The sequence below is a fragment of the Macadamia integrifolia genome, chromosome 7, assembly GCF_013358625.1.
Source record: "Macadamia integrifolia cultivar HAES 741 chromosome 7, SCU_Mint_v3, whole genome shotgun sequence".
Taxonomy (NCBI): Eukaryota; Viridiplantae; Streptophyta; class Magnoliopsida; order Proteales; family Proteaceae; genus Macadamia; species Macadamia integrifolia.
Window position 1 is genome coordinate 23,007,039 of NC_056563.1, and position 24,358 is coordinate 23,031,396.

The following is a 24,358-nucleotide window of genomic DNA, read 5'->3' on the forward strand; positions in this document are numbered from 1 at the left end:
TCTGTTCAAAGATTTAGTCATGAAGTAAAAATCAAACCAAAAAAAATTTAAAAACAAAACACTGAATTGATTTAGTTTGGTTCGATTCGGTTCGAATTTAATCGCCGGTTCTGAGGGTCTCAACCAAATTAGCGTTTCAATAGATTAACCGACACGTGTCCTTCATGCCTGACAGAAGCGGTTAAGTAATGATGGACCGTGTGTATCACTGGCATTTAGACTGAATTTGCATTGAATTTGAGTTTCATTTAGAGGATAGGTTTGGACTTTAGAGAGAGAAAGATAGAGGGAGCGGAGGGGTAGCTTCGTTGCCTTTTTGACCAAACTCAAGATGGAGACTTTCTCGCCTTCTCGGCTTCTACCTTTCCTTTCTTATATTCTCCCCTGCTTCTTCTTTAAATAAAAGGATTAGAGACTCGAGAGCGTGAGAGAGTCTTCTGTAAACACCGATCGAGGTCTTCATCCAAACCTTGAATCTCTTCTTACCAAGGTATGGTGTTCTTCTTTTTCTATTCATTTAGTTCCGTCTTGCAGAGATTGTAATCGTGAAAAGGCCTTCTTAGATTGATCCTTTGAGGATCTTTGGTGTCTCTTTGAGATAATTTGCTTGATATTTTTACTAACTTTGGTTGAATGATGTTGAAGATTTGATTCTGTTTTTCTTTTTTCTCAACTAAATGGACTATTTCGTGTATCATTATCCTTCTTGGTTTTGGGTAATCGTCTCGTAGTTTCTAGAACAAACCCTAGACTGATTCTTCGTCTCTGGTTTATATTATTAGTATTTCATAGTGGGTCGGTGGTATTCTGTCCCTTTTATAATGGAAAAGCATTATTTTATTCTTCAATTCTTCAAACCCTTAAAAAAGCTTCTTTTTTGGATGCTGAAGAACTACTGTTACCTGTGATGTTTCACTTTTTTTTTTTTTTGGATGAATCTAGTTTGCCGATGTGAACTTTTTGGTCCTTTAATTGTTGCAGAGAGAAGGTAGAGAGGAAGGGGGAAGAGATCAACTCGTTCCATGTGCAGTGGTTCTAAGAGGAAAGTGTCTCGGGTTGGGTTAATCATGGAGGGAGAAGAATCTCAGAAGCAAAATAACGGGTTCCTTTCTAATGGTTCGATTTCTATTTTACTGGAAGCATCGGCCTCTGATGATCTGATTAGTTTCAGGCGTTATGTGGAAGAAGAAGGTTGCGATGTTGATGAGACCAGCTTCTGGTATAGCAGGCGTTTTGGATCGAAGAAGATGGGGTTTGAGGAGAGAACTCCACTCATGATAGCTGCCATGTTTGGAAGTACGGAGGTGTTGGCATATATCATTGAAACAGGCCGTGTTGATGTCAACAGGGCTAGTGGTACCGATGGTGTTACTGCCCTCCACTGTGCTGCTGCTGGTGGTTCTGCTGCTTCGCCTGAGGTTGTCAAGCATTTGCTTGATGCTTCTGCCGACGCTAATTCCCTTGATGCAAATGGGAATCGTGCCAGCGACCTTATCCCTTCTGTTATGAAGTCTTCCTATAATTCAAGGAGGAAGGCACTGGAGATGATGTTGGAAGGCATCGATTGTTTTGAGGAAGGATGGTTTTCTTTTGATGAGACTGATAAGCAAAAGGGAGAACAGCACCAACAGTTGCAGACTCCCCAAGGTCTAAAAGACAAAGATCAGACTGAGAAGAAAGAGTACCCAGTTGACCTATCCCTCCCAGACATAAAGAATGGGATATATGGGACTGATGAGTTTAGGATGTACACCTTCAAGGTGAAGCCTTGCTCGAGGGCTTACTCCCATGATTGGACTGAGTGCCCATTTGTCCATCCAGGGGAGAACGCAAGGCGCCGTGACCCAAGGAAGTATCACTACAGCTGCGTCCCATGCCCGGAGTTCCGCAAGGGGTCGTGCCGGCAGGGGGATGCCTGCGAATATGCACATGGTGTGTTCGAGTGCTGGCTCCATCCAGCACAGTATCGGACCAGGCTCTGCAAGGATGAAACTGCTTGCAACCGAAGGGTCTGCTTCTTTGCTCATAAGCCTGAGGAGCTACGACCCTTATATGCTTCGACGGGATCAGCGGTGCCATCACCAAGGTCATCTGGCGCTGGCATCTCTTCCATGGACATGGGATCAATGAGCCCTCTGGCGCTCGGTTGCCCATCTGCCCTGATGCATCCCACATCTACACCACCAATGTCACCATCTGTAGCTTGTTCTTCTCCCATGGGGGGTGCACTGTGGCAGAACCAACCTAGTCTAGTGCCACCAACCTTGCAGCTCCCTGGGAGCCGGCTGAAGTCTACATTGAGTGCCAGAGATTTGGACTTGGAAATGGAATTGCTTGGACTAGAGGGTCACCATTCGCAGCAGCAGAAGCAGTTGATGAATGATCTATCTACCCTGTCTTCTCAATCCAACTGGACCAATGCCTTGGCCACTGCAGCAGCCATGGCTGCGTCATCTGGTGGTCGAACCACGGATTATAGTCGGCTTGGTGTGGTGAAGCCTACTAATCTTGAAGATATTTTCAGTTCTTTTGATCCTTCAATGATGTCTCAATTGCAGGGGCTGTCCTTGAGTGCTGCTAGTTCTCCCCAGTTGCAATCCCCATCTGGAATCCAGATGCGCCAGAACATGAACCAGCAGCTCCGTTCTAGCTATTCCTCTAACATGCCTTCTTCACCAGGGAGGACAGCGTCTTCATTTGGGTTTGACCCATCGGCAACAACGGCAGCTGCAACTGCTGTAATGAATTCGAGATCAGCTGCCTTCACAAAGCAGCGAAGCCAGAGTTTCATCGATCGGAGTCCAGTTAGTCGTCATGGAGGGCTGTCTACCACTGCAAATCCAATGTCACCAACTCTTTCTGATTGGGGTTCACCAGGTGGGAAGTTGGACTGGGGTGTTCAAGGAGAGGAACTCAATAAGCTGAGGAAGTCGGCATCATTTGGGTTCAGAAACAGTAGTAACAACAACGGTGTGGCTGCGGGTGCTGCTTCAATGGCTCACACAGTTAATGAGCCAGACTTGTCGTGGGTGGAGCCTTTGGTGAAGGATTCCCAGCCCGTGGGGGCTGATGCATTTGGTTTGGATCAGCAACAGCAGCAGCAGCTGCTGCTGCAGTATCAGCTCAACAGAGGGGGTTCTGAGTTGCCCTCTAACTGGGTGGAGCAACTGTACATGGATCAGGAGCAGATGGTGGTTTATTGAACACCAGCGGCGAAATCTGCCGCTAGTGAGACTTAACAAGTTCCTTTCTGCTCATTTTTGTTTTTTGGAATATTTTTTATATTCGTTACATTCCGGAAGAAAAGAAGAATCGGAGCAGGAAGAAAAGTGAGTACTGCTTCTCATTTAAACAGTTATTATTCTAGTTTAGTTGGAACTTGGATTTACAACAAAGATTAGATTCTTTTTTGCAGTGGTTGAGAGGAGAAGAGAGAAGGGGAAGGGGGGGGGGGGGGAGCATTCTTTTATGGATTAGATCTTTAGGCTGAGAAAAATTGACAAGGGGGGAAGGGGGTTGGGGATTCCTTCTGACTGGAAAAAAGATGTATAGGAGATGAAGCTCCTTGATTAAATAGAAGGGGGTTGTATAAACATGGTAGTGGATTGGTGGGGGGTGGGGATGTTATCATCAACTACTCATTTTGTTCATAATATCTTTTAAAAATCTGTACTCAGTCTAATTATGAAATCTGCTTATATTTAAATTTTATTTTTGCTAATGGGTTGTGTTATCTGTCCAGTTTCAAGTCTATTGTTGGTGATTTGTCATGAACAATTTCGTATTATAAGAGAATTAAATCAGATTTTGTGAAGTTGTAGTCGGTTTGTCATATAAAAGATTGAAGCTTAATCCTTATATATTTGCCAAACATGTTAGGCTGCAGCATCTACTGATTAATAATTAGGCATTCCTAGTATACAAAATAGTGGCCTAACAATCACCCAACCAGGACTAAATGAATATTGGGATCAATTGGTAATTGGCCGTTTACTGCCCAATTAGCCTATTTAAGCCAATTTAGTCTGATTTTAAGGTTTGTTTAAGGATTGTTTATAACTCAATTAGTCCGTTTAAAGTCCGATTATAGCTTAGAAACGTGTTCTTGTCTTGACTTACGAGGCTTGATACTAAAACAGACAAATAACTTATGAAATGGGGGACCCATTAGACCCTACCGGAACTGTAGTTGGAAAGTTGGCACCCTTAGGCTCAGCATGCATTCCACGATTAGGATGACCCAGACATGCACCCCAACATAGATTCAGATCCATTGCGGTGTGCCAACACACAATGCACATTCAACAACGGGAACCAATTGACACACATAAGACCTTCCCTGCATCATAAGCTGATGCACTGTAAAAGATCCAAGTCCTCAGCACAGATCCCACCCCGAAAGCTGATGTGCCTTAAAAGATCCTAGTCCTCAACACACAAATCACTCGCAAGGTCTACTCAGCCATCGAATGTGCATTAAACGCCCTAGTTGCTCTCCCAAGGGAGAGGCTTTACCGACTTTCGATGATGGCATGTGAAGAAAGGAGAATAATATCTAGCAGTAATGATCTTTCCCCAAATCTTAATAATTACAATTTAATGAATCTTAGTATGACCAGCAATGAGCCCCATTGCAACGGGATTATATGTCTAATCCTCAAGCTTTGCTTCTCTCTCTCTCTCTCTCTCTTCCATCAATGGACGGTGGAAGTGGGACAAGCTATGTTCTCCTTCCAAAGTCAAAAAAAAAGATAAATCTCTTTTTGGGGATAGATGGAAGGGTCCCAGATTCCTTGATTCTTCCTTGAAAGCACAAAAGAGAATGCCAAAGAGGGTGTGGGGTAATCAATTATTAATGAGGGTTAGGTTGGAGGAGGGGGGGGGGTGTTTCTCATTTAAGCTCTGGCTCTGAGTTTTATTAATAATTGAGTTGTAAAAAAACGGTTGGATTCAGATTCAAAACTGAAATCTGATACACTTTTCTTCTCATAAATGTGCTCTCAGTCTCAAGTAACTTAGAGCCCGTTTGGTATCGTTTCTGTTCCAGAAACTCCGTTTCGTATCAGAAACGGAAATTTCAGTTTCTGTGTCGAAACGCCGTTTTTAAACGATTTAAGGTTTGGTGAATCTGTTTTTGAAACAGTTTTAGAACAGAAAACCGATAGTTCTGCCGTTTGGTTATGCTTGTTTCAGAATTTTTTTTTTTTTTTTTTAAGTCAATAATTATAGAAATAACATTAAAATAAGAAATTACTAATCCTTTGGGACAATAAAGTATTACATACAAAAAAAAAAAAATTGTTTCAAAAGGACGTATAAAGTACAGAATTAACAATACCATGGTCCAAGTTAATTATTACATAATTCCCCAAATTTTCACTTTTTGTCCAATTCTAAAGACGTGAATGCATGGAAGATGTCTTTCATCTTATTTGTCTGGTCTTCTAATCCTTTAAGTGTCCCTTCCAGACATCTTTTCATGTACTCATTCGAAATGGACGGTGGTGTGGATGATGTTGATGTTGAACTTTCTGAACATAATGTATATTGCATGGTAGAGATATGTGGTTCATCTTTCAACCATACAAACGTACCACATCCACGGTTATCAGCCTATATCAAATAATAGATGTGATTAGGGTCATTGAAATTTAACATCGAATTAAAAACAAAATTCTAAAATTATCTATAGGTATAGATCAATCGTAGAAATAAATTACCCCAGTTGAATTTGGGCAACATATAAAATATTGTCCCTTGTTTGGACCTTTCGTCGCAGTTCGTACTTTGCATTGACCTTTACCACATCTACATAGATGTAGTTGGTCCATCCACATGAAAAAATTACATGAATCATGATACTTGAAAAATTCTCTTCCAATATTTTTTCCCGACTTGGTTGTATATTTAGCACAACGCTTCCTGCAAATTTCACAATTTGTTATTATGAGTGGGGGCATAGAAGAAGTCATCTGTAACAGTAATTTAAATATCAAAGAAGTTAATAAAGCATCCAAATATATGACATTCATAATAATATATCAACTTGTACCACATACATAAATGTAACATAAAACAAGTACCACATCACTTTTAGGATCAATTTAGGTTTTCAGTTTTATCAAAATAGTTATCGGTTTTAGTTTTCTACTAGTTCAGGCATCCTTTGTTGTCTAGCCATTGCATTTATAATTCTTAGCCTAGTGGCATTCATCTCTTTTATTGTATTTCGTTGACTTGATTGTACTGTAGAATGATCAACGAAATCTTCATGTGGCGGATTCAAGTCATCCTCTGGAACTTTTAAATCATCACTCATCCCCACGAATTCAGCATCAACAATATACTCTTCTCGAATATAGTTGTGTAGCCCACAACATGCCAGTACCATTGATGCCTGAACTTTCACTGGGAACTGATGCATGAGCCTTAAAATTAGAATTTTTTTTTTCAATACCCCAAATGTACGTTCAATGACATTTCGAAGTGATGAATGCCTATAATTGAACAACTCTTTTGCTGTTATTGGGGATCTTCTACGCCCTTTGTAGTCCAGTAGATGATATCTCTCACCCCTAAATGGTGTCAAAAATTCAAATTGGCTAGCATACCCAGAGTCGACAACATAATACTTTCCTACAATCGAAAAATAATATATGTTATTACACACTGATAAGAAATGGTAAGTCACATGCTTGATAAGAAATGGGTGAACATTCAATCTTCTTGCTATCATATTTTTTGTCTGAAACACATTGTGCCACACTAATAAGAAAATTTTGTGGATTAATAAGTTGGCCGTAAATGGAGGTCCATAAGCCACTTCATTATCTGGCTAGCAGCCTAGCACAAAATCACCTCATAAACAGAGTTCTTGTGACTCTCATCATTTAAGATTACATGAACACTATGCTTATGGATTATTTTTCATCAAATGATATCTAAAGTTGATCTGTTTAAAGCAGGTGCCATGGTTCTTGCAGACCGTGGATTATGCTGCATTGATGAGTTTGATAAAATGTCTGCAAAACATCAGGTTTGTGACTTTTGTTTCAATTGGCCAGCCCAATAAGTTGTGCATATTGGATTTATGGCTTGGGGTTTATCAAATTTTTTGTTCATCTTAGGCTCTATTAGAAGCCATGGAGCAACAATGTGTCTCTGTTGCAAAGGCTGGGCTAGTAGCAAGTTTATCAGCATGTACTTCTGTGCTAGTAGCGGCGAATCCTGTTGGTGGCCGTTATAAGTAATGTTTTTTTTTTTCAATTCATTTCAGCCTCCAGTTATCTTTTTTATGTTCTAAAATTTGTTTCTTCATGGACCATCATCTGGGTTACTTGAAGCTTCCTATCTTTCGTCATGATATTTAAATGTTTGAAGCTCCCCAAGAAATGCCTTCGACAGTTGGAGAGATGCAGATCAGGTCTGCCAATCTGAAGATACAAGATTTCTTAAAAAATAACCCTAGAAAACCCAAGTCTGATCAGTCAAATTGTAGAGGCTTAGAGGTAAACAATACCGAACTCTCCATTCTTGATTGGGGTTGTAGATTCGGGTATTATAAAGGTTTATTGAGGTCATGATCCATCATCAACATATCAAAGAAAATCTAAAGAGCTAGGGCATACCTGTTTGAGCAACAACGAGCAGAGATCAAAAGGGGAAACCAAGGTCGATCGTGCTTCTCTTAAATCTTCTTAGGCGATTGTGCTTCTCTTCTCCGACGATCGTGCTTCTCTTCTTAGGCGATTGGTCTTCTTCTCCAGTTCTGTGTGAGTAAATATGAAAGGCAGAGGTGAAAAAACCGTGGGCGAGTGTATTCCGTCGGTCGAACTTGAGAGTGAAGTCGATGATTAAGGTCGATCGTGCTTCTCTTCTCCGGTGAGCGGTCTTCTTCTTCTCCAGCTCTGAGTGTGCAAAGGTGGAAGGCAGAGGAGGCGAGTGGTCTTCTTCTTCTCTAGCTCTGGGTGCGCAAACGTGAAAGGCAGAGGAGGCGAGTATTTTATCCGGAATTGTCTCTGAAGTTGTTCCTTTTTTAGAACGTTTGGAACGAAACAACATGGATGGAACAGCAAAAAGTCGTTCCGTCTTCAGTCGTTCAAATCGTTTTTTTTTTTTCAACTTTTGTTTCAAAAAAACTGAAATACATCATATGACTGCCAAACGGTTTTTTACGTTTTCCGTTCTATTGAAACGAAAAAATGATAGAAATGTTTCTTAAGAACAATACCAAACGGACCCTTAATCTATTAATTCAAGTGTGATATTTTATAAACTGTTTTGACATTTTCATGATAATTGGCTTCCATTCGTACTGTCAGTGAGTGGGGTCTTTCTGATGGACAGATAGATGTGTCCATTAAATTAAATTTTATTTGTTTTAATTTATAATATGGTTGTCATGTTTTAAAATTTTAAAATGTATTTAAGAATATAGACTTAGGTATTTATATTGTTTTGCTTGAAAAAAAAAGAGTACTCAAATTGTTTGTGTATTGAACTAGATTCTTTGTGAATCTTGCATGGATTACTGTTTATTTTATTTTATTTGATAAGAGGAATTCTACAAATTAAAGGGTGACCGATGCAATATATCCAATTTACATAATTTAGAAAGCTAAGATATGGATTATGACATAATGTCCTGCAAGCAATAGATAAGACCTTCGGGCTAGGGAGTCAGCCACGCTATTTAGTCTCCCAAGGAATATGGTGAAAAGAACAAGAAGAGGGAATTCAAATATGAAACGAGATGCGTGATGTTTTGGACCATCCAAATGATCTCAAGATGAGGAGATTCCTATTAAGTTACATTTAGTAACAAGATTCTCCATGGTAGTAGATTGTCTCCATACTTGAGAGGTCTTTTACTATTCCAATTGAACCTTATGCATTTTGGTGTACCAAATGTTGATTCTTACACTGGCTATAAATCAGTACGTTAAATTCACAATCTTCATCTGTGAATAAAATGATACTCAACAATGAATCTACTTCCATAAGAGGGTGAATATCCTGAGATAATTATTCGATTGTGACTTGGGAAAAATTTTGAGCTCAGTGATAGTTTCGTGAAAAATTTAAGAGTGAGATGCGGTGATGTCGATCTCCACTTGATGTGGACCGCAATCACGTTGCATCAATTCTGCCAATGCTTCAACTCTAGTTGGCAGTTGGGTTTCTTGAAGCAACTCACAAGAACCAACTCTAGGTTCTTCTTCTTCATTTTTTTTCTCTTCTCTTCTCTTCTCTTCTCAACCACCTAACATTATTCAACTCATTGGCTTTATCTCAATATGTGAACTTCAATTGATGCTCTAGAGCAAGCTAGGCCTTCCTTGAATCTTCTACATAAATTCTTGAATGAGTTCTTCAATACTCAACATTAATTGTGATACCCTACTTTCTAAACCCAGCCTAATTTTTCGGTTGGTTCGGTTTGGTCTTACAGGACCTGAACTCAAGTGAGCCATGGTGGGTACTTTATAGAGCATGGTGGCAAGGGTGACTCTGAATTCGGGTTGGCCAAATGATTTAGAGTCAGTGCCTAGTGAAGTCTGCATACCCAAGCCGTGCACTTGCACGTATCATGAGGTCATATACGCATAATAAAAGTGCGTAGCCATATTTTATATCAAGTGTGCATATTAATTTATTACTGAGAGTGAAATACGTGTCGGGGCCCAGTCCCATCGAAAATCTCAATGTTTGGGCTAAGTTTTAGCCGACTGGTGGGTGATCATAGGTGGGTCGGACCCACTAGTATGACCTAACACTCTAGTCATTAGATATTTTACCCCACTATAAATAGCATTTATTATCTCTCTTTCACCTCATTTATTGTCTACACAGTAGTTGAGAAAAGTAAAGAAAAGAGAGAAAAAAAAAAGAAAGAGGGGAGAGGAAGGAAGAAGAAAACGAGGAGGGAGATGATCGTTGTGCGTCGCCGGGGTCAGATTTCTTGAATCCAACACCGGATTAATGATCTTTATCTCAAGATCTACGATTTGAGGTGAGTAAAATCCATATTCCTTAACCCCTAAGTGAAACCCTTCGATTTGGGTAAGAATCCTTTGGATCTTGCTATTGTCTCTTGAGAATGTGAATCTAAGGTTTAATAAAGGTTCTATATATTGTTTATGAAGGGTTTAGAGGAATACTTGCAAGATTTGTGATGCACTTGTTGATCTTCAGCTAAAGAGAAGATTTGGGGTTTTGAGGTGTTTATGAGTCAAGAGGTAAGATCCACGCTTGAGACTTTGGATCCACCTTAGATCTATGTTGGAATCATGATTTGGAGCTTTAGATTTGTGAAAAATGTGGTCAAATCGACCAATGTTGGTTTTTCCAAGGCGAGATGAAAAATAGGAGAGAGCAGCAAAATCTTGGTTGCGAGTGGTGGATGCCTGAAAATGGATGAGACCCACCAACCTAGCGCCCACCTCTCCTGGCTGGGTTGTTAGCTCGATCGACGAGCAAGGCTGGTGGGTGAGTTGACCCGTCGATTTTAGCCAGCCTGTCCAAACAGAGCTGCTAGTCCGATAGGCAAGCAAGGACTGGTGGGTGCCTTGCCCGCCTATCTAGGGTTAAGGACTGATGGGTGCCTTGCCCGTTGGTCGATCTATTATACCTTGTTGGTTATGACCATAAAGTGGTGATATACTGAATCCAACTCTTTTCATGATAGGTTGTATTAGAGACTCGCATCATCGCATGCCTGATCTTCCTCGTATCGGAGGTGATCTTTGTACACGGTTAGGTAAGTGGGAAGACAAGATTGCATCATGTCATTCTGGTTGTAAACTAGCCATGGAATATATTATTATTGTGTAGACTAGTCATCCACGTGTGCCATTTGCATGCATTGATGTGTGCATTATGAAATTCACTTATGATAGATATGTTGATATCTTTAATTGTTAGATGCTTATTCTTGTTTTGTGATATGAGATAGATGATTTTAAATTATTGAATATGATGCTTGCTAGACTAGATGCCGTAGTCGGCTTGGACACGAATGCATTATTGGCCCGTGGTATGGGACGCAGTGGTACTATGCTGTCGTACTATCTCACCTAGGAGCACGTGATTAGGAATGACATATCCTTGTGCTATGACCCTTCCCGACAGGGGTTTAGGTATTGGGTATATCATTGGGGGTAACTTTGGTGATATTGTTGTAACCTGACAGTCACTGAGAGGGGGGTGAATCAGTGAGTCTAATTCCAATCTCCAGAAACATGTCTAATGTCTGGTCAAGAAAAACCTAATATACCTGTCTCTGTTTGTATATAGTCGTATGCACACTCAGCCTCTCATAGGCACTTCTAAGTGTGCACACACATTCCACATTCTACACACTTTAATATAAAATGTAAACAATAAGCACCCACAACACAGAATTTTTATAAAGTTTGGCAATTTACCTACATCCCCGGAGTAGTACTTGTAAAGGTTTCGTATCTTCTTAATACACTACTTTTGAATGCACCCACATTCGGGAGCATTCACACCCAAAATTTTCAAGTCGAAGCTGAGATAGCACTAGCAGTGCCAGTACAATGTGTAGTACCCACTACACGGGAGCACTCACTCCCTGTGCTTAGCACCCACTAAGCATTCAATAAAGAATACAGTAAATTTGGACTTATATCAATGCCCTACAGTCAAGTTCTGCCTAGCATATACATCCACAACTAGCTAACATGGTTACAATTCATCCACAACTAACCTAGCATGTAAACATTCATCCACAACTAACCCTAACATACATACATGCATATAATGTAAATCAAAAGTTGGAGAATCTCACAACCGATTGCCTGGGATGACTGAAAACTTGTACTGACAAGTTTGGTACTCACACTTTCTCTCTCCTTGGCTTCTTACTCTTCAAAGCAAACACATCCTTGCTTTCTTCTCTTCCTCCTTGGCTTTGAGTTAATGTATCATTAACACACCTCAACCACCTCTTTTACCTCCTTTAATGGCCTAAGAACATTTATCATCAAGTATTCATGTTCATTCAAGGACTAACAAAGAGGGAAAAGCTTCTCTTAACAAAACTATAGCCTTTCTTCATTCAAAACTCATTTTTCTTGCTTCCATAGTGTAGGAATTGAAAAAATGAAGAAGTAGCAACTTGGCTCATCCAAATCCGAGTTAGAATGAGGGAGATATAACCATTTGAAGTTGGAGCAATGAAATAGCCTGAAATGAAATCTTCGTAGGGGTGGCATATGCTACATCGGCACGCGCAACAGAGGCGCAGATCTATCCGTAGATCTCATCAAAAGGTATCTCTTAATTTTCCATTCGATTAAACCAACGGACAATAGATCTAAACCATAGGTTTTGAATCTCTATGACATCTTCATGACGTACGCGCTAACATTGTCAGATGCATTGTCAATCACCGATTGGTTGGTGTAGCTAGTTTCACGGTACACTGTCGGCTAACTTTAATAAAGTTCCATCAATCTTAATCGTTAGATCGGAATTGATCTGATATAATTGGCTCAGATCAATATATGGAGAATCTCTTTATAGATTCTATGCATATGCGCTACACACAATCAAGACTCAATATGGCGAGGCGCCACACCATCATATCTAATTCACTTCACCAATGACAAGCCTCGGGTAAGCATCTTCAATGCAAGCTCTTGCATGAACCGTCAGATCTGAATTTGACCGACGTGGCTCAATCTGAGCCGTGTATTAAGGATCCCTCTGATTCTCTTAAATACACATAAGCCCATGCCTTCATATTTCCAGTGCTAACCCCCCTTATCAACTAAGACCTTCAAAATCTAAAAATTACATAAAAGCCCTTCAAATTTCAAAAATAAATTCCAAAAAATCCACCCAACACCGAGACCATACTGATGAATTTTTGGTTTCGATTTTCGAACCGGTTTTACGGAAACACTTATAACTTTTTCATACGATATCCGATCGAGATGAAACAAAGTGCGTTGGAACCGTAACTGGACGCTCTATGATTTTCAGAAAACTCAATCATCTAACTCAGCTATATAAAAAGACCAAAATGCCCCTAGACCTTTCCAATGACGCACCTTTCTCATACAAAATCGGAACGCGATGAAATCAAAACCCTTGGAAAGATTGAATTTTTTTCGTATTATTACATGGAGAACACTTCCTTTAAAATATCCATCTTCAATGCCGAAACTGCCCTCGACTTTCACAAATGCCGTAACTTCTTCATACAGTATCAAAATGCGACAAAATTAGATGCACTGGACTAGATAAATTATAATATATATTTTTCATAAAGAAACGATCTTCCAAAAATATCATTTTCACTTCCAAAAATGCCCCCGAGCGTAAATAGGCCAATTTTTTCAGTTTTGACCCAAAAATCCGCACCACATACTAAAGATGTATCAAATCATTCCATGCTTTTAAATTAATGCAGGGCAAGACTCATTTTATTTTAATGCAGGGTAAGACCCATTTTACTTTAATGCAAGACAAGGCCCATTTTACTTTTCGGTACCCATGACTGGCCTTCTTTGGCAACCCTATAGGCGTATCGTAGGATGGGGTTCTTGACTCGGAACCGGAGCATACGCGCTCTGTGGTTGCGAGCAGCACATGACCTATGACTTAGAATTATTGTCTAGGTGGACTAAGATAATAAAATGAATTGCACGCATTTAGGTTCATTTGTAATGTGCATACTTGTGTGGTCTTTCTTTTCACTTACTGGGCTAGTGAGCTCATCCCACGTGCACACCATTTTTAGTTGATCTTGCAGTTTATTCGGCTAAAAAGCTAGAGCCGGGACCCACCGTGGAGTTTTCAGTGGAGGACTGGTGGGTCCCTGAAGATCTTGGGCACGGGGCTGAGTGCCCATGCGAGAGTTATGTTACAGGATAGCAACACTGATACCATCACCGGATTCTTTTTGATTATTTGGAGATGTTACCCCTTTTGTGTTCTAAATGCTTAAATTGTATTTTCTATATTTATATCACACCTACGGGCCCACATGTAAATATATTTTATAATATAATTTGGGTATCAAGAGTATTAAGGTATTTACAGATATGTACATGTAAGACTTCCGTTAAAATACAAATTCTACTTGACTTAGTGTGTGAATGCTGTGCTGTGGATATTGTGTCATGTGATCCCGACAGGTTTCGAGTTAACAGGTGTTACTCGGTCACTGGTTCAGTTTTGTATGGAACGGGGTGTGACATTAATCCTTCCCTTCTATGCTAAGATTCATAAGTGAAACATGGAAGGAATGGGGTTATATGAGGTTCTAGGTTTCAAACACTTGGTGGCCTCCTCTTGTTCTTCTCTTCCCTTCTTGTTGGCTCCAATATTTCTTCTCTTTTTTCTTGAAGAGTTAAGGAATGAAAACCTTAAAGTCTACTTAAATTAGGACCAATAAAATCCCCAAAATCGTGTATAGTTTTACTAGCCAGTTCAAATCAAATATACTATGGCATATTGATATTTCCTGATTGCAGGGCATGTAACTTCTTATATGTATTTTCAATTGAGCTGATTAAAGTCTCATTGGAAAGGAGACAAAAAAATATACAACTTTTCCAAAATAGAATTCATCCAATTTTCTTGGAATTTGCTCAAAACTTGACTCAAAGTTAGATGAATCTAATTTGTCATGAGAAATTCAGCTAACCAATCTGGTTGGTCCTATTTCAACGTGATCATACGAAAATGATCATATCTTCTTTGTTTGAACTCCAATTCACCCTATTTAAATTGCGTTGCGTTCAAGACTCTACGATCTACAAATTCTAGAACAAGTTATCATTAGAATCATCCTTGTAAAATAACCAAATTTCCCTTGAACCTGTTTTGATTGTATCTTTTTCGTTCAATGTCGAATTGAGAAGAATTTGGGTGTGTTGGAAAGAGTTTTTTATCCTTGCAAGGAGCCATGTGAGAGTCAACTTCCAAAAAATTCATCTTCAATATGGAAAATATCTCTGAGTAGAATTGAGCCAAAATTGTAAGTTTTTTACTCGAAAATCCGCACCACTTACCATGGTTGAACCAAACCACTCAAATACCATACAAACTACTACCATATCATCGGAGAGATTGTACGCTATCACATTATCACCTCTGGCCACCTCATGACATTGTGAGCATATGGAAATTGCCAAAATACCCTTGATAATTTTACTTAAAAAAAACCCTTCACATAAATATATTTATGACCACAGTGTCTGTCTCATGTGAATTGACAAAAATAACCTTATAGGTGTATTCACATTTCCTGATGTTGTACAATGACCAAACTGTCCCTATTACTATTGTGGAGTCTTATACATTCTTTGAGCATTTTCGAATCACAAACACACATCACCATCAAGAATTTGAAAGTTGTCCCTACAGACTTATATTTTGCCATCTCCGATACTCTGAGCCATAGAGGGCAATACCTCTCACTCTAGTCCAACTACTTTTTTCTTTGAATTACTTTTCATGTTTAAAGATCTTTTCACCTATAACTATCTTCTAATGGGAGTACCTTGTTTCTTCGTAGCAAAATAAACCTTTGTTCCTTTTTAAACTAATGCGCTCTTTATCTAGGAGAATGCCCTTGCGCCTAGACATAAAGGTGAAAAATGATCACCATACCCCTAATAGTCGATGCCCGTGCGAGCATTCTCATTGGTTGAGGCGTTGGCCCAGGGGCCACACTCTCGGAAAAAAAAAACTATTTTCATAGATGGATGTGCAAAAAACTCATAAATACAACTACAAATATGCCCTACGGATCCATAGATTACCTTTGTGGGGATTGCACTTCAACCCAAAAAGTTAGTGCAGATTTGCAATTTGAATCAAGAATGTGACTACGTATCCACAACTGCCAATTGGTACATCTATGGATCTATAGACCTCACTCAAGTTGCCTCTATATATATGGAGGGGACCTTCAAAGGTCACTTTCAAAACTCCATCTCCCTCCCAGAGCTCTAATATTTTCATTGTTCTCTTGCTTTTCCTATGTTTAGGGCCCATTTGATAACGTTTCAAGAAACGCGTTTCTTCCGTTTCTGTGTCAAGAAACGACAGAAATGGAACAAAAAGAGTGTGATAAACTCATTCTGTTTCTTCTGTTTTCATAAAGAGAAATCAAAATTTATGGTGATTTCTGTTCCTAGAAACGGACATGAAGAAACAAGTGTGACTTGTTTCGCTGTTTCCACAAACAAGTGAAGGAAGGGATTTTGGATTGTGCTCGATAAAAAAGCTATACTACCTTGAACAATTCAGACCTTCCTTCACTGCTCCGTCCTTCTAGTATTCTCCCCTGCAAGCGCCACCTTCCACTGCAACAACCCCACAATCCTACCACAGATATCATAAGCTCTTCTTACACTCCCCCACTCTCTCTTGAGCCCTGCTCGCAACTTCACTGCCCTTCACAATTCCAAACCCGTATTCACAATCCTAAAACCCTAAATTCTCAATCTCATCATTGCTTACCTCAGATTGGTACTTCTGAGGTTGAGGTTGAAGAGGGCGCAGAACAGTAGCAACAACATCAATCGACGAGCTCTCTCCGTTTCAAAACAAACACAACAGAAAGGGGGAAAAACTTCAAGAGGAAGAAGAAATAAGAAAGAGATCTTGGGAACCCACAACTGAAACAAATAGATCAAAATCCAAAAAGAAAAAAGATGAGTTCAAGCTCGATGGTGACACAGATGAAGAAGATCGGAAAATGAAACCAATGACTAGTTTTCAAACCCTAGCTCCCTGTGCCCCCTCCGTGTCCGTCTCCGTCTTGACGTTCCTGATTTATATGCATGGTGGCCGGTGAGTCTTCATCCAACCGTGTTGAGCCCACCTGCCTCATTCTACTTCTTCATCTCTGTTCTCAATTGATTACAACGATGTTTTCTCTAAGGGTATTGAGCCCCTTCCCCATTCTTCTTCTCCATCTTGTCCCGTCCCCAGGCAATTACAGAGGTGGCTAGCCCCTTGTGTGATTGAGAGAGAGAAAGTTGGAGCACTGAATCATGGTTTCTAGTAAAGGACAAACAGAGAGATTTGAAGGGTTAGAAGCTAAAATCAGGAGAAACAGAGACAGAGAAATGGTTCCAGAAATAGGGTTTATCAAACACCTAAAATTTCGTTTCTGGGAACAGAAACGGAAATTTATGTTTCCACCATTTCTTGATACAAAAAGAGCAGAAACATTATCAAACGGGCCCTTAGTCTTCATAAGAGATCATGCTCATGGTTTGGTGATCAAGAGGAGAGGCTCTCCAAGTTTGTGCAGGACAAGTGGACTTCCATGGCCTAGGCTCTTAAGGCTCAATTAGGATTGTCCTATTATTTATCCATGCTAGCATGTCTGATAGTTTGAATAAAAAATCAGGTTAGGCTTATTGCTAATCATTCATGGGAAATGTGTTTTATTGTCCGTTGGTAATGTATTGACAGGAGAAACTTTTGAGGCAAATGCGAAGGCACTATATCTTGGACTGAAGCAGGCAAGACTGAAGGGATGGAGCATTACTGAGATTTGGAGCAATGTAACGAGATTGATGATCTTCTTTCTAGATGCATTACCACACCGTGGCCTTTGAGCATAACCCCCTCATTTTTTAACATACTACCCCTAACCCCTTTTTTGGCTCAAGCCTAACAACGATATAGTACTTCTCATGGTTTATCTAGTCAATAAGACTATGTGCAATTTAGTTAACATTAACATCTCTCACTCGAACATTGATATTTTGAGGAAATGGGTTTCACTTATATGGCCCAAATTGATTCAAAGCCGATTAAACCTCCTCTAATACATGCCTTGATTGAGAGAGGTCATCTTTGGTGGCAAGCTGGTGTCCTGAGAGAGCAGAAGTTGGATCCAAACTAGATGATGGTCCGGTAGGTGTGCTTATCATGATGCAGATGGTTTCTATGCATACTCTCCATTAGGCCTAGGAGTAGAGAGAGAGAGAGAGAGAGAGAGAGAGAGAGAGAGAGAGAGAGAGAGAGAGAGAGAGAGAGAGAGAGAGAGAGAGAGAGAGAGAGAGAGTTGCTATCCCAACCTCTAAGGGCCCGTTTGATACGTTTCTAGAAACGTGTTTCTGCTATTTCTGGACAAACAGAACAAAAAGCGTTTGATAAAATTGTTTCGTTTCACTTGTTTTCAGAAATAGAAATTGAAATTGCTACCTATTTATGGTTCAAGAAACGACCCAGGTGAAACAAGTAGACAAGTTCTACTTGTTTCGCCATTTCTAAAAACGACTCATGGCCATTCTTTTGCTGGTTACTATCGACTTCCAGAAACATGACTTATCAAACACCTTCAATTCCTTTTCTATTTCTAGAAACGGAAATTTATATTTATGTGGTTTCTTGAATCAGAAACGGCATAAATGTTATCAAACGGGCCCTAAGGGTTTAGCTTTGTTGTTACGATATGTTCCTATCCCTCAAATCAGATTTTCTCCCCTTCACATGTCATTTGATGATTGGCCTCCATTCGTGCGGATTTGAAATGACAAGTGGGCGAGTTGTTGCAGTGAAGTACAAGCTTTCTTCTTATTTTTTTTAGCATCCTATAGAACTGCCCAAGGAGACTTTACTCACACACACAAGAGGGGGGGGGATTCAGGTGACAGGAGTTGATCCCTAGATCACAAACCTGGCGCTTGTTCTACCAGCAGAGGTTGCAACCAATGCGCAAGGGGACTTTACTCACACACAAGAGTCGATGTGTGGGAAGTCAATGTGTGGGAAGCTTCCCACACATCGACTTGATAATATGCTCGACATATTATCCAACGCAAATATAATCTTGAAGATCAATCTTGAGGAGCAGATATCACCAGATCCACATTTGTCTTGGCGATGAATGGAAAACATTCAAGACAAAAGATGGATTATTTGAATGGAAGGTTATGCCATTTGGAGTCATCAACGCCCTCAACATTTTTTATGAGTGAAGACACACGTACTACACCCCTTCATCGACATGTTTCTTGTTGTCTACTTTGATGATATCCTAATATGTAACAAGCCTGACCACCTTAGAACTGGTCGAACTCCACATATCAAAGAGGAAAAGATATCTGGATTACGTTTAAACTATAGATGAAAAATGACTACCTTTGATTCTCATTGAATCTGTCCTGCAAAAGCCAAAACCTTCACACTTCATAGAGAAAACATCTCTGCCAACATCAAACATCCCTACACTTCCGGCGAACATCTGTATTTCTCAGATCTAATAGAACTATCTGATCGCCTGCGAGTATCAGATCTTGAAATGACATAAGCAGGGGCACCAAATGGAGGACATCTCTGCCGATTTCATATGCATTAAACACAGCGGAAACCTGCTGGGAAGGACAGTGATTCTATGGAAAAATCCATCCATCTAAAGAACTTGAAATAATGAAGTAATGATTTCAGTTGGCTTGCTCATGTGGATGTTGTTTCTGATAACTGAGAGGAGAGTCTCAACCAAAAGAACAATGATCCTTGAAGGCAATCTATGCTAAACATCTTGTCTCCTTACAAATTATAGGTGACAGTTAGATTGCTTCTTCATAGACAAATTTTGGGGTTTCTGATCTCAGTTGAGATTATCAAGGGGAGAAGGGATTCTTTGGTAACAGTCTTCACAGACTGTGAGGTTCAATGTGCAAAACATGCTCAAAACAATGTCTATGAACACCATAAGGGAACCTGTCAAGCCAACAAAAAGTGGCTTCCAAGTTAAAAGCATAAGAAGTAATAAGATAGAAGGGTTTATTAACAATCTCCCAAGAACACTTGAAAAAAAAAAGCTACAGAAAACTGAAAAATAAACTCCAAAATGTTCTCTATAGTCTCTAGCTGATCACTCAACAGTTAATAAATGGAAGACACAATTTATATTGTTCTCCCGAAGTAATCTTTTCTCAGCTTGTAGCAACCATATGCAGCAGTAAGGGGAGTAATGTAATCCTATGCTTGAAATGATAATGAAGAAACAAACAGTATGTATCTAATCCATATTTTTACCTCATCTCTGGGTTTCTCTCGGAGAAAAATGAACCATGGCAAGGAAATTTAAATTCTCTCTTGAAAGTTCACAAAAAATACAAGCTGAACTCAGTGGCAGATAAAGTATGTTGTCATTGGTCCTTCACACGTTTCCATGGATGACTTGTCCCTCCTGTTCGCATACCAGTATGGGTCCAAAGTCCAATGAAGCAGGGGCTTTTCAGATTTTGTTCTTCCAGTGGGTAGCTAAGGCATTCCAGGCTCAGATGAGATCAGGTTTTGGCACCTATTGCCTTGGAGGCAGGTTAATTAGAAGCTCCTTGAAAGGAATCTGAATTCTAATAGCAATTGGAATGCTGAAAAACAGGGTCATTCTATGTCATAATGGTTTGGCAACGAGGATGAGAAACAAAATCAATTTTAGCAAGCTCAGCACTGTAATAATAGCGTAAGCACTTGGGTTGGCAACGGAATGCATGGAAAATGAAGTGTGTGTTTACGACTCGGGTTTCAGTCTTGGGGTCACAGCATTTGTTGTGGACAAGGACAATCGTTTGGCCCTAGCTGGCGAGCGGTTCTGGTTATGAGCCTATGATGCAATTGGAAAGATAGATACTAAGCAAGATTCCCAGAAACCATTAAAGATTGAGACATGGACGTATTAGCTTACAATAATAAGGTTGTGGTGCCTGATGGAATACATTACAAAAGAGGGTGTTTGGATGCTGGCCCTCCAACTCCCAAGATTTTTATGGGCAACAGTTGGCAAGTTACACTTCTTTATCCTCCCAAGAGATTCACTATAAGAATTGACAACCAGAAAAGAACAAAGACCTCAAGGTCTTGACTCTTACTATATCATTGTCATCCTACTCCCTCAATAGTGTCACATACTCAAAAACAAAAAATTTCAGAAGACAAAAGAAGGAAAAGGAAACTAGAAGGCATCAAGCAAACAAGCAAGAGGGCAATGAAATGATTTCTTTCCCCTTTTCTTTCCATATCTAACCTTTACATAAAGAATTGACAAGGTATGCTGAAAAATGAAATCTCTTTCAGCATAAACAATTACAAATGTTTTCTTTCACTGCATGAGCCACCTGAAATCAATCAACCTTGTATTCTGAAGAAGTGAAAATACCTACTACGCTTTCAGCTTCATTAGGCAGCCACTGTCAATGGGCAAGGCACATCAACTCCCTCGTTACAGGATTCTGAAAGATAAATAATAAATGGCAGGTAGAATAGCTGTCCCCCCCCCCCCCTTAAAGAGCCATTAAGCTTAAAATTGAATAACTATTCCAAGTAGAAGTAAAACCTTCCCCTGTTTCAGGCAAAGCTTCCACAGTTCTACTCTGACTTCTTCCCTGATGATCCAAACAGATTGGTATCGGTCAGGTAGTATATAACATCCCCTGTATCGCTAACAAAGTGGTCTTCTCTCATACTTCTTACTAGATTTCCAATCAAGTGAAATGGTAGAAGGCCAGATTTCTTTGGTTCCCGGTAGTACTTCCCAAGAACAGGCTTAGCTGCTTCAGTCTGCAATGTCACACAACCAAAAAAAAAAAAGTTTAGGAACAATTCTTAACATGAGTTACCTGCCTCGCTGCTGTTGTTTCCAATAATAGATACTCACTGCTTCAATTAAGTGATAATGTGGTATTTGCGGGAAGAGATGATGTATCACATGGGTCCCAATATCATGGTGGATATTGTTCACCAATCCATAATCACGATCAAGAGTAGTTAGCCCTCCTCTTAAGTAATTCCATTCCTGTCCAGTGCAGAACAAGTACAATTAAATTTAAATTTCAGACATAAGAAACCACACTCCCACAAGTTAAAGCCTACATCCAAAAGTGTCCATGGCATTTTTTTTCCTAGTGATTCTGTTTAAACATAGCAACTCAAGTAAATGAAGAAAGGGAAGAATAGTTCATCCAGCCTTACCTTTCCCCGATACCAAGGTAGCTTTTGCTCATGGCCATGGTGATGCAAGTAGGTCACAAAATCAAGCCACATTACGAAAATCTACATTTCAAAAGCAAAATAAAATAAAGAACATTCCATAAGAAAACGGAAAGGAATTGAAATCTTCAAGCATGTCATGAAACCATAAACTTACCCAGTAGGGAACCCCATAGAGCTTAAGCATTTGAACTGGTCCAAATACAAAGCACAACCCCACAAGCAATGCCGCCATTGCCGACCAACATGTGGTGGAGGTGAGCACATCCTTCCTTTCACTGGGAACAAAGAGGTCACTGCCTGGATCATAATGGGATCCTTTCTTTCCAGGACTTCTAGTCCACTATAACCCAACCAGTGAAGCAAAAAAAAAAAAATATCAGAATTTCAGTTCCTAAACTCCATCAATGTCATGGTGGATTCAATAAAAAGCAAGAAACAGTACTCACCAAATAGAATGGATATGCCAACAAAGGGAAGGGCACTGTAAATCTCATTGTTTTAGTAATGCCATCCAACCCCTTGTAGATCCCCTCTGACAACTGCAGAAGCGAAGGATGAATTCAGAATTAATCACGTTAAAAGAGAAAGAAATCAGAAGGAAACAAAGAAAATTACTCACTGGGTGCCACGATTCGTCATTCTCGACATGCCCATGGTTCTGATGATGTGTCCTGTGGCTAATTCTCCTGCAGCATTCATCAAAATGCATATCTATGAAATATGAAGCTATCCAAAATTCACCCCAAGCCACATTTCTGCAAGTGAAGAGAAAAAGGTGGGGAAAAGACAGAAACTTTAACAGAACATACCATCCATGGTAATTCTCCTGCAGCATTCATCAAAATGCAAATCTATGAAATATGAATCTAGCCAAATTCCCCCCATACCACATTTCTACAAGTGAAGAGAAAAAGGTGGGGAAAAGACAGAAACTTTAACAGAACATACCATCCATGGTAAGGTACGAGGATTGAAGAATGGAGAAGATGCCCAACCACACTATTTAGCCGAGGGTTGCTAGAAAAGCTCCCATGGCCGCTGCACCATCAACATCAAAACATATACTGCGTTAAAAACATGGAAATCAAAAAGCAGGGGATCCAAACAAGAAACTCAGAAGAAATACGGAATTACCAGTCATGGCCTAGAACGAAGAGAGCCCAGAACATGGTTCCCTGGGCAACCCAGTAGAGAGGCCAAACAACCCAATTGTTGAAGTAAGCGGCAGCAACAGCCAAGCCAAGGACCACAACCACATCTCTAACGACATAGCTCATTGAGCGCCATGGATCCTTAACCCAGCAATGTTTGGGTATAGCGGCACGAATGTCGGCCAAACGGAAAGGAGGCGGTGCACCTGGATCGAAATCATCTTCGTCACCGACCCCATTAACCGCATTCACACCATTTAACACCTTCTTCTCTTCCCCTTTGTCCTCTCCATCAATGGATGGTACCTTCAATGGAACGCTCACCTTGAGTCTCCAATCTCTCCCTTTGGAACCACCTGAAAGGCAGATCGGAAGGGAACTGAGACTTGTTGATCGAACAACAGCTCCGCTCTTGCATTCGGGTAGTCTAATAATCTTGTTTTGGATGTTGTTAGAGAAGCATCCGGTTCTAGGTCGAGGGAACACGGGAGGAAGGGGTCTTAAACCACATTCTGACAAGACCCAACTCGCCATTAAGTACCCAGACGGAGAAAAACAAGAGCTTTACTCCAGTTCTTCCCAATTGGTAGTGGGAGGTTCTCAAATCTCAAATCTCAAATCTCAAATGTAATGTACAAAGTAAAGAGGATAGAGAGAGAACCGGAGATCAACTTTGGTAATTTATAAATAGAAACTGGAGAGAGATGGAGAGAGAAGCACAAATAGATGTGAAGGATTCGGACTGAATATCCTGGAACAGAAAAGGGTAGCAAACAAGTTGCACAGGATTGCCTGTGGAGAAGATAACAAAGGAGAATCTATCCTCTGCTTTCCTTCAACGAGAGCCTCACGTTAGGGTTTGATCGATGGCTTGAGACTTGTGAGCCTAAGCCTCTCTTTATATCTTCCTTCTCCACTTTCTATCCGATATATGGTATTATATGGCTGCCTCCGTCTCCTATGGGAATGGGGTTACTTTGGTGCTTCCAATCAAAATCCCTTCTGGTTTTCCGTGTCACTCATTCTCTCTTCTACTCAGTCAGCCACACCGGACATGGATCACTGTCACACTATTCACATTAAAGTATGTATGAAAATAACATCAAAACATGTGAATTTCGTGCCACAAGCCTCAATTTTTTTTTTATTCTTCAAACAAGAATGGAAAAAGTGGAAGTCTTTTCCGTGTGAGTGTGGTTCCTAAGAGT

The 24,358-nt window shown here is 40.1% G+C and overlaps 2 protein-coding genes across 2 annotated transcripts; one reads left to right on the forward strand and one right to left on the reverse strand.

The window, feature by feature from the left end:
• Window positions 1-301: 301 nt before the first annotated feature.
• Window positions 302-3,721, forward strand: LOC122084621 (zinc finger CCCH domain-containing protein 66-like). The gene is made up of 2 exons (XM_042653018.1): window positions 302-490; window positions 982-3,721. Exon 2 carries the CDS (start codon window positions 1,023-1,025, stop codon window positions 3,201-3,203), a length of 2,181 nt encoding a protein of 726 aa, XP_042508952.1. The 5' UTR covers window positions 302-490; window positions 982-1,022; the 3' UTR covers window positions 3,204-3,721.
• Window positions 3,722-20,991: 17,270 nt separating this feature from the next.
• Window positions 20,992-24,138, reverse strand: LOC122085160 (omega-3 fatty acid desaturase, chloroplastic-like). Its single transcript, XM_042653617.1, has 8 exons — window positions 23,134-24,138; window positions 22,948-23,037; window positions 22,619-22,685; window positions 22,446-22,538; window positions 22,154-22,339; window positions 21,979-22,059; window positions 21,665-21,802; window positions 20,992-21,567 (listed from the first exon to the last, which is right to left on the reverse strand). Exons 1-8 carry the CDS (start codon window positions 23,682-23,684, stop codon window positions 21,376-21,378), a joined length of 1,398 nt encoding a protein of 465 aa, XP_042509551.1. The 5' UTR covers window positions 23,685-24,138; the 3' UTR covers window positions 20,992-21,375.
• Between the last annotated feature and the right edge of the window lie 220 nt (window positions 24,139-24,358).